This window comes from Brachyhypopomus gauderio, chromosome 16, assembly GCF_052324685.1.
Source record: "Brachyhypopomus gauderio isolate BG-103 chromosome 16, BGAUD_0.2, whole genome shotgun sequence".
Taxonomy (NCBI): Eukaryota; Metazoa; Chordata; class Actinopteri; order Gymnotiformes; family Hypopomidae; genus Brachyhypopomus; species Brachyhypopomus gauderio.
This window is the reverse complement of record NC_135226.1, coordinates 14,104,332-14,114,331: the sequence shown is the minus strand read 5'-3', so window position 1 is coordinate 14,114,331 and position 10,000 is coordinate 14,104,332. Positions and strand designations below refer to the sequence as shown.

The following is a 10,000-nucleotide window of genomic DNA, read 5'->3' as shown; positions in this document are numbered from 1 at the left end:
ATCAAAATGTACTGTACAACAAAATGTACTCATTGTGAATTTATAACAGACACATTGATGTAATGATACTGATGTTATATTTTTTCCTTCATACATTTCTGTTCATTCTATTAGTACCAATCAAGTCCTATTTTGCTCCTCAGAATTAGGTTTTATAGTGATGCGATGATGATGATGATGATGATGATGATGATGATGATGATGATGATGGTAATGAAGATTTAGGAGGAGCACAGGGATGACATAGCGTTAGTGAAATGGGGCACAGATGATGTAAGCAGACTGGGCAGTGTCTGTGTTGTGCCGTGTTTCCACGACAACTGTTGAGCCAGGCCAGCAGCAGGTCAGATGCTGCAGGAATGAGTATGTGTGTGTGTGTGTGTGTGTGTGTGTGAGAGAGAGAGAGAGAGAGAGAGAGAGAGAGAGAGAGAGAGAGAATTGTTGTGCGGTCAAGCTAAACAGATTTTATGTAAAAGTCTAGTTTGTCCGTGTCTGTCAGTGTTTGAGTGTGCGAGCACCAAATTAGTTTGTCTAAAATAGACTAAGTGTGACACACACGACAATAGTAACTGCCAGAATATTCTAACAGGAAACTGTGTGTGCACACATTTGCATGCACACAGGTTTGCACTGCATGAACCCAGTTGTGCTGTGATGTAAGCTAGTAGCCTATTTTTCGCTCTGTATGTGTGTGTCTCTCTGTCAGACGTGATTACATCTTCAACCAGCTTTGAGCATCTACACCACAGGGATTCAAGCACAAACTCTGGAGAGCAACGAGTAGCCTAGTATCTGAGTATGAGCCATAGAAATGCACAATGAGGACTGTACGTGCATGGATGTATGAATGGAAGCGCGGGTGGAATGGTTGAGTGCACTTACTGATATGGGGGAGGATGAAGGAGTTCCAACGACTAAATCGCTTGCAATATAAACCTGGGCACATCACAACCTATTTCCCCGGGCCCTTAAACAGGGTCTTACACGAGCAAACTAAAGACAAGCCACCCGAGGTGTGAAAATCATTTTAATTTGAATGCAAGCACGAGACTGTAGGCGGCAGCGTTGATCACTTAATAGCTATTTTCGTAAAAATACTTAAAACCGACCCCCTGTTAATACCAACTCGTCTGTATTTTCCTACAAGGCATTGTGACCTGTTTTTATTATTTTAAACATGTCAAGCCTAACACAAAAGAAAAACATTTCATCGTAACGTCGTGGATACACTATCTGTACTCATGCGTACAATCCTTTGATAAGATTTCAGAGTGTCTTAATTCGTCTTAAGGAAGGATGTAACTGATAGTTTTATGAATTAGACTACCCGTAATCTCTTCACGTGAATAGCATATCTAAGAGAGAAGATTTAATCATTTATGGGGTGTTGCAATAGTTGGCCATGACGTGGAGAGAAACTGCAAATATTTCTAAACAACATCCACGCCTGATTGCTTTGCGTCTTCACTTTTTTACTACGCCTACGGCTACATCCAAACTTAGAAAGTTTTTTTTTCGGGGTGTCCGGGATGATTGACGAGACTCCCATCCTATGAAAAGACACAACAGGGTTTTATCAGCGTTTAATGGGCGGGCCCTTCATTTGTATTGTAACAGGCTAGGCTGCAACTCCCCTTTGAACTGGCCACGCATCGAAACGTCACGTGTCTCGCCTCTTTGGAGCAGGACTGGAACGGGCTCGGGGATCGCGACCCATACGAACACACACCATGTAGGCGCCTTGGTTCGGCTTGCGTTGACTCTGCGATCCCAACGAAGCGACCCAACTAACTCGGACTATAACTGGATTCTAACTTTTCGGTACCTTTTCGGCAGGCTTCTCGCGTGGAACGCGCGCGTGCATCACTTTTTTTATTATTGTTTTGTTTCTGCACTTTAATGTTTGCACCGAGTCGGTGGACGTGATACTGCGGCGCGCGCGAGGCTAAATGGGGTCGCGCGCTGACTCCGCTTGTTTGGATGGTGCGTTTGGAACTCCGGAGTAAAAGGACTTTTATTATTATTATTCTTCACACAAGATACATTTTTGGTACTTTCCGGGGTTTTTTGTGTTGCATATCTTAGAAAGTAAGGTAATGGATTATTTAAAGTTAGTTGTGATAAACATGTACCATGCTGCTAAAGAATAGACATTTACAAAGGTATCTATTGACTCCAACTGTGCTTGTTTTGGCATGGGCTGCTAGCTAACAGGAGCTCATTGAAGCGCTTTAGCAAAATTAACTTGGAACAAGCGGCGCCCACAACTGCGTTTTCTCAATGGAGAGTGTTTGATTTTTTTTGCTAAATTTGCTAAACTTTTCCATCCCGTTCTGGGGTAAAGTGTTTTGTGAAATTAATTTAACATTAAAACAAACGTATTTTTCTAAAATGGCAAGTCCATCTACAGAGCTGGGATGTTTTTCAGACGTGAGAAAGGTGGGTTATTTAAGGAAACCCAAAAGCATGCACAAAAGGTTTTTTGTCCTGCGTGCTGCGAGCGCGAGCGGCCCGTCCAGGTTGGAGTACTACGAGAACGAGAAAAAATGGAGACTCAAGTCTGGGGCTCCAAAAAGGTCCATTACACTTGAGAGCTGCTTTAATATCAACAAAAGAGCGGATTCCAAAAACAAACACCTTGTCGCCCTTTACACAAAGGACGAATACTTCGCGGTCGCAGCAGACAACGAGTTGGAGCAGGACGGGTGGTATCAAGCCCTCGTGGACCTTCATAATAGAGGAAAGGTCCACGACACCGCTGAGAACAACGGAGACGCGGAGGACAATTACGGCGAGACCAACCCGGGACCTGCCTTCAAAGAGGTGTGGCAGGTCATATTGAAACCAAAGGGACTCGGACAGACAAAAAACTTAATTGGGGTTTACAGATTGTGTCTGACTAATAAGACTTTGGGTTTTGTTAAACTGAATTCTGACGCGGCGGCAGTAGTGCTGCAGTTAATGAACATTCGGAGATGCGGCCACTCTGAAAATTTCTTTTTCATAGAAGTTGGGAGGTCCGCCGTGACGGGAGAGGGTGAATTTTGGATGCAGGTTGACGATTCTGTCGTGGCGCAGAACATGCATGAAACTATTTTGGAAGCCATGAAAGCCATGAGTGAAGAGTTTCGGCCACGCAGCAAAAGTCAGTCTTCCTCTAATTGCTCCAACCCAATTTCAGTGCCAGTCAAGACGAGGCATCATCACAACAACCCTCCCCCGAGTCAGGTCGGGCTGGGAAGGCGTTCGAGGACAGAGAGTATGGCGGCCACCTCTCCTGCCGGACTAGGCAAACACAGCCACTCATTCAGAGTGAGGGCATCCAGTGATGGTGAGGGCACCATGTCGAGGCCAGCATCCGCGGAAGGGAGCCCGAGCAGCCCGTGCACGGCCCGGCCGCAGTCCCATCGCCACAGGGGTGGGTCCAGGCTGCATCCGCCACTGAACCACAGCAGGTCCATCCCCATGCCCTCATCACGATACTCCCCATCGGCTACCAGCCCAGTCAGCCTGTCTTCCAGCAGTACCAGTGGACACGGCTCCACCTCCGAGTGCCTCTTCCCCCGACGCTCCAGTGCCTCCGTCTCTGGGTCACCCAGCGATGGCGGCTTCATCTCCTCTGACGAATACGGATCGAGTCCTTGTGATTTCCGGAGCTCCTTCCGCAGCGTGAGCCCGGATTCGCTCGGACACACGCCCCCTGCCAAAGAAGAACTGAACAACTACATCTGCATGGCCAAGCCGGGTTCGCTAACCAGTACCGGGAGCCAGTCACAAGGTCAATCCAGGAGCACATTGTCCCGCTTGGACGAGCCAGAGCTGGAGAAATGTTTCAGGAAAAGAACTCATTCCTCCGGCACTTCACCCCCAACCGTGTGCCACCAGAAAACACCGTCACAATCATCCACTGCCTCGCTGGATGAATACACAGTCATGACGCCGACATACCCTCGCAGCCGGTCCGCATCGTCGTCATCGACGTATCGCAACTTACTTATGCCCGCCCACTCGTATCCAGAGGAAGACTTAGATCCGCCACCAGAGGTCGACGGCGGCGAGCCGAATCATAAGGATGACGGCTACATGCCGATGTCGCCGGGCGTGGCCCCCGCAGCGATGACCGGGAAGAGCGGCGACTACATGCCCATGAGTCCAAAGAGCGTCTCGGCCCCGCAGCAGATCATTAATCCGAGACAGCACTCGCGAGTGGACTCCAACGGTTACATGATGATGTCACCGAGTGGTAGCTGCTCCCCAGATGTTTTGACAAACTACGGGAAGATCTGGACCAACGGCGTTAACCCCAAGCTGTCGGTCGACAGTGCGGAGGGGAAGGTGTCGTCGTGCGGAGACTACATAAACATGTCTCCTGCCAGCTGCTCAGCTGCCGGAACGCCACCGGACTGCTACTTCAGCCCCGTAGACGAACGCTCCAGGTCTTCACACGCTTACTTCTCCCTGCCTCGCTCCTTCAAACATGCCAACAGGAAGCAGGATCAGAATCCCTTAAGGATGTCACTGGGTGCCAGTCGCCTTGTTTGCCCCGACTCCTCCTCTTCCTCGGCTAGCAGCGACAGTTTGGGTGGGCAGTGTGGCTCGCATCCGCCTGCTGTGAGGTCCAAGAGGTCAGAGGTCAGTTCTAGGCTCACCCGTCCAACGAGGCTGTCGCTGGATGCTAACAAGGCTAGCACTCTTCCTCGCATGCGAGACGGTCCGTTTCCCCCTGAACCCAAAAGTCCCGGGGAGTATGTCAACATTGAGTTTAACGACAAACCGTTTTCTGCAAGTTTAGCGTCTCTGTTTTCTCCAGCCTTCTCCAGTAACGGAGCTGATGTCCAGTCAGGATCGTCATCCTCCGACTATATGAATATGCAGTTGGGCTCCCAAAGCTCACTCTCGAACTCTATAATGCCAGCTTCCACTTCCTGTTCAGACTATGACATCATTACTCCATCAGAGAGCTCCGCCTCCTCCCACCCTCTGCCTTGTGAAAATGTTTGTGAGCGCGACTACATCAGCATGCAGCTGGCTGCCCCCTGCAGAGCTTTTCCTGACTCGGAGATGCTTTTGAACTCCACCTTGCCCGACTCTGAAACCCATGTCTGCTCAGTTTCGACCAATGATGACATCTCAACGATGGGCGGTGCCCAAGGTAGGCCTGTTCTTATAGGTCCCATGTCTGGACTGAGCGCGTTCACCCGGATAAACTCCACCTCTGCGCGAAACCAGGGCGCCAAAGTAATCCGGGCCGACCCCCAGGGCCGGAGACGGCACAGCTCCGAGACGTTCGCCTCCACGGCAACTAAAGGGGCTGTAGGCACGCTGGCAGGCTTTCAGTCGGAGGACGTGAAGAGGCATAGCTCCGCCTCCTTTGAGAACGTTTGGTTGAAGCCTGCTGAGAACGCAGCCGCTTGCCCTGCCGGCGGATGCAGGGAAGCGCTGACTGCTTCCAGCCTAGACCATCAGGACCAGAATGGGCTGAACTACATAGATCTGGATCTGGCACAGAACCGCGAGCAGCTTGTTCTGGACCGTAGCTTGTTCCCGGCCCGGCAGGCGGAGCTGGGAGCGGTGGGAGGGGCCGAGGAGCTTGCCGCCTACGCCAGTATAAACTTCCAAAAAGCAGACGAGACCAGAGGAAACGTCATCCGTAGAGAAGGTAAGTCTTATGGCCACATTTTGAAATCATATTTTGTGGAAGCACTTGATGCAATTTGTGTGTGTGTGTGTGTGTGTGTGTGTGTGTGTGTGTGTGTGTGTGTGTGTGTGTGTGAGCAAGGGATTTAAAAAACAGATAATCTTGCAGCATTTTTTTAAGCAATGTGCATGTCGTGGCTGTTTATAAAACAGCCCCCAGTCATGGGTGACGCTTGGGCTTTCAGTGGAAAATCCCTGTCCTGGAACTCCAGCAGAGCGCTGTGGGTGCGGGTGGAGGTGGGCTTGTGTGTGTGTGTGTGTGTGTGTGGGGAGGGGTGTGTTGGCCGAGGGAGGTGCCAGTCCTCTCACCCTGACACAGCAGCCTGATAAATGAACGTGTGTGTGAATGGGGTGCAGAGGGCTCGGCAGGCCTGTACTCGCTCATCCCACGCCGAAGAAAAATATCCGTACGAAGTTCTGAGTCACGTGGGGAGCAGAAGTACCGCGTGTTCTTTGTGCGGGAGCGCTGCTCGTGAATGAACGTTCAGGGGATGGTTTAGTCGGCTGTTGACTCGGCCATGTCCGTACGCCGGCTGATTAATATCAGCGTTTTTGTGAATGGGTTGAGCGAGTGTTTCTGAGAAACCTCTCCTGGAGGGGTCATCTTGTGGTGCCTGCGTTCTATTTAAGGTCTCACCAGCTTTATCTGTTAGTTCCTCCCTTGGTGTGCCTGCACAGAAGTTCTCCCTATTAGTGTGTGTTTGTGTGTGTGTGAGAGAGAGAGGGAAAGAGATGGTCCAGTTTGTTTGTTTGTTTGGGCAGTGCCTTAGCCACGAGTAAAGATTAAACCGGGAACTCTGGTTTCATATTTACCGGTACTCTGTAACGGAGAACCACAGGACTCAATGGATTAGTGGTTCTCCTTCCTTTAACACAACTGATTCATCTAAGGAAGGGCCTTGTAGACATATGAGTCATGGATGTGTGGAAGCCCAGAGCGTCCAAAACCCTGCAGTGCTGCGGAGCCTTTACAAGTGTCCAGACACACACGTACCTACGTTGAACATTGGTCACACTGGCTTCAGCCTGCGTTAGAAGTATTTATTACAGTGAGAATTGTCGGAAACTGACTTGGGAGAGCTATAAACTGACACTTTATAGCTCTGATGCCTGCGGATTCCGAGATTTGATGAGTCACGCTAGTTTTAAAACTAAGACGGGACACTCTGTTTACAGTGGTGTTGCCCAGAGTAACTAATGATGTTGCATATTCTCCATGTAACATTAACCAATCACGTGTATTCCTGAATCTGCACTGGTTTTATTTTGTCCATGCTCACTTTTGCTTTGTTTCGCTGGTATGTCCTCCATTCTTTTTGGAATCATAACAGCTGTATGCAGTAAGGCCGATGAAGCTCGCCCTGAAGGGTCTTTGTCCCACAGACGTTCTGGAGGTGAGCACTGGTCCCAGTGATCCAGACCTCCTCGCCTGTCGCTTTCCCAGTATCCAGCTGGAACCAGACCCTGGTTTTGAATTTACCATCTGATCCTGAATGGGAGAAGTCGTCTTCTGATCGGGCCATGAAGCTTCCTCCCTCTGAAAAACCTAGGAGCTCAAAATTCCAAAGATGTCCAGACGGAGGCTTTGGCATTTTTAATCATATGTAAATACAAGGCAGAAGCCATGCTGAGGTTATATTTGGAGTTAGATTTGCATTTACCAGGAGCTCAATCCTGCATCACACTTTGCTGTTTTTAATACCACACACTGATTGTGAGTTTCTGATTGCAAGTCGGTTCTGTGGTTTTGGTACACAATCAGTAATTCAGAAGTAGTCACGATCCTGGCAATTCGTTTTGATGGAGGAACCAGTACGTGTGTGTACAAACAGACGTGCGTGTGCGTGCGTGTGTGTGCTCGTGCACGCGTGTGTGTGCTGTGAGCTTTAGCAATTGAGGACACGGGCTTCAGTGTTGCAGAACCCGAGTGTGTGGTGGGTGGGCTTGTGTGTGCGCACGTGTGTGTGTGTGTGTGTGTGTGCGTGCATTTGTGCACCCCAGCGACACCAACCCCCCCGCCACACCCCCTCCGTGAGGCCGCGGAGGTGACGGGAGCAGAGAGGTGTTTGTTACATGGCTACAGTGAACATGGTGTGCTCACGAAGCAGCTGCACCCCCTCACTCCCAGCCCCGCCCCCTCTCCCCCCAGGAAGGGGTGAGAGAGTTCTTAGGTGGGCGGGGCATTATGATGCAGGCCCAAGCCCCTCCTTTTCCAGGCGGCCGTGACTGTGTTGCCCTGCCGACAGGCCCGCCTCCCTCACCCCCTCGCACTTGCACATGGATGACATTTATGTCTCTTTGTGCGATAATGTTACATGTTACACTGCAGTTTATTCGCTGAGGAAACCTGTTTCGTATTATTAGCGTTAATGGCTCTGTCTAGTAAATGATATGAAGCCTGAACTTAATCTAAAATGGATTCATCAAAAAAAAAAACGAGGGACCTGAACCTCGTTCCTGCAGTGGAGGTTGGATTGGTGTGACGGGGCGGAAGGTTTCAGCAGACATGTCTGTCAGACCAGTGTTGCTCAGACTGCCAGCTTTGACAAATGGGACCAAAAATTGTCATAATTACAGGGAAAATACCCTACTACTACAAATATTATTTTATCAGATTTTTTTTTCCAATTGAAAACATTGTCCAGTGTTGTAGGTAGGGGTGTGTGTGTTTGTGTGTGTCACTTTTACTTTTGTCACTTTTACGTTTTACGTGTGTGTGTTTGCACTGTAAATTGGGTGACCTGGATAATTAGTTTGATTGTTTGCGTCCATTTAAAATAAACGGTGGGCGAATGAGCATTTATGTTTCTTTTTGTGGGGGCTGAATAATTCTCTCCGCGTGAGCGCTCTGATTTATGCTGTGTGTTCTCATCTGTCAGAGTGTTGGTTTAATTACTTTCTCTGAGTGTGCGCCTGAGTGTTCATGTCTAATTGCAACAGGCTGTAGTGCTATATTTTTTTTTCTTCAGTGTCATTGGCTGCCTGTCTGTCTGTCTGCCTCTAAATATTTAAGTCCTCAGTGTAATTGCTGCAGGATGCAGTGCTGTGTGGGTGTGGGTGGGCAGGCGTTGGGGTGTGGGGGTGGGGGTGTGGGTGGGCAGGCGTGGGGGTGTGGGTGGGGGTGGGGGTGGATCTTCTGCAGGACCCAGTCTTTGGCACATGTCCCGTGCATAGCATGCTCCCGTATGGCTGTTTGCCTGTACCGCCGGTCCCCATGGTTACACGGTCGCCGCGGCGCTTTCTTCTCATGTCACAGTGGATTAAGGAGCTGTGGACTGAGGCGACAGGGAGATGTGCTCCGATTGGCCGGCTGTGGGGTGGGGCGGGGTGAGAGAGTTCTTGGGTGGGCCGGGTCAGTGTGAGAAGACTGCAGGCCCCGCCCACTCCAGCCTGCTGGGTCGGGGTCTCATTGTTGAGTTCCTTTCTTTCTCCTTCGCCTTCCCTCTCTCTTTATACCAGTTTAATTTTGATCAATCTTTCTCTTTCTTGCTCTACCTTTTCTAAGCCAATAAAATTAAAAGCACAAACTACTTTTATTGTGTCAAAGGTGAATATAGGTGGTGGGTTGTTGGACACTTTCATTGGGTTCGGGATTTTGTTACACACACTTCTTGGTCACGTGTGTGTGTGTGTGTGTGTGAGAGAATTATGTGAGCGCGTGTCCTCTCATGTTCCTCATGAAAGTGTGTGCAGGGCTGGCTGAGAATGGAACCTCACGCATGGTTCACACGGTCAGATCACGGGGAGGGGGGGGGTGTCCTGGTGGGTGAGCTGTATTTGCAAGGTAGTACCAGAGTAGAGTCAGTAACAGCACCACGCATACTGAGTCGTACGGGATTAAAATGTAATGGGTAACAACAAATTCCCTCCCCGCTGTGACCTCACTCACTGACTCATGTGGAATTGACACACTTTTTACTTTAATATCTTTTTAAAGGGGTTAGAGGATCTGGGTAATGGCCTGAAAAGCCTCGCACTGTGACGGCAGGTTGCTTTGCTTTCCACAGATACACAGACATTAGAAGGTAGAAGCAAATAATTAAACGGAGGCAAGATGGAGAGGCGGGGCTACAGCTGTGGGTTTTATGGGAGGTGGAGTTCTTCCTGGTGTCAGATGATGGACAGGGATGGTGAAAAGGATCCCAGGACATTTATCACGTATTGCTTCAGCCGTACATGATTGCGAGTGGAGGGTGTGGAGTGTTTCAGCACGTTTAGGTAACTGTTGTCTTCTGCCCTCCTGATGGGCCCCCACCGTCTGTGCTGGGTTGCTTAGTTTAATGGGGGGGGGTGTTTGTTTGTG

The 10,000-nt window shown here is 49.7% G+C and overlaps 1 protein-coding gene across 1 annotated transcript in view; it reads left to right on the top strand.

Moving 5' to 3' along the window:
* The first annotated feature begins 1,623 nt into the window (after nt 1–1,623).
* irs1 (insulin receptor substrate 1) overlaps nt 1,624–10,000 on the top strand; it is a 13,807-nt gene continuing 5,430 nt past the window's right edge. Inside the window, exon 1 of the mRNA XM_076976055.1 lies at nt 1,624–5,659. Coding sequence (XP_076832170.1) covers nt 2,392–5,659 — 3,268 coding nt within the window. The 5' untranslated portion in view covers nt 1,624–2,391. The remainder of the gene's footprint in view (nt 5,660–10,000) is intronic.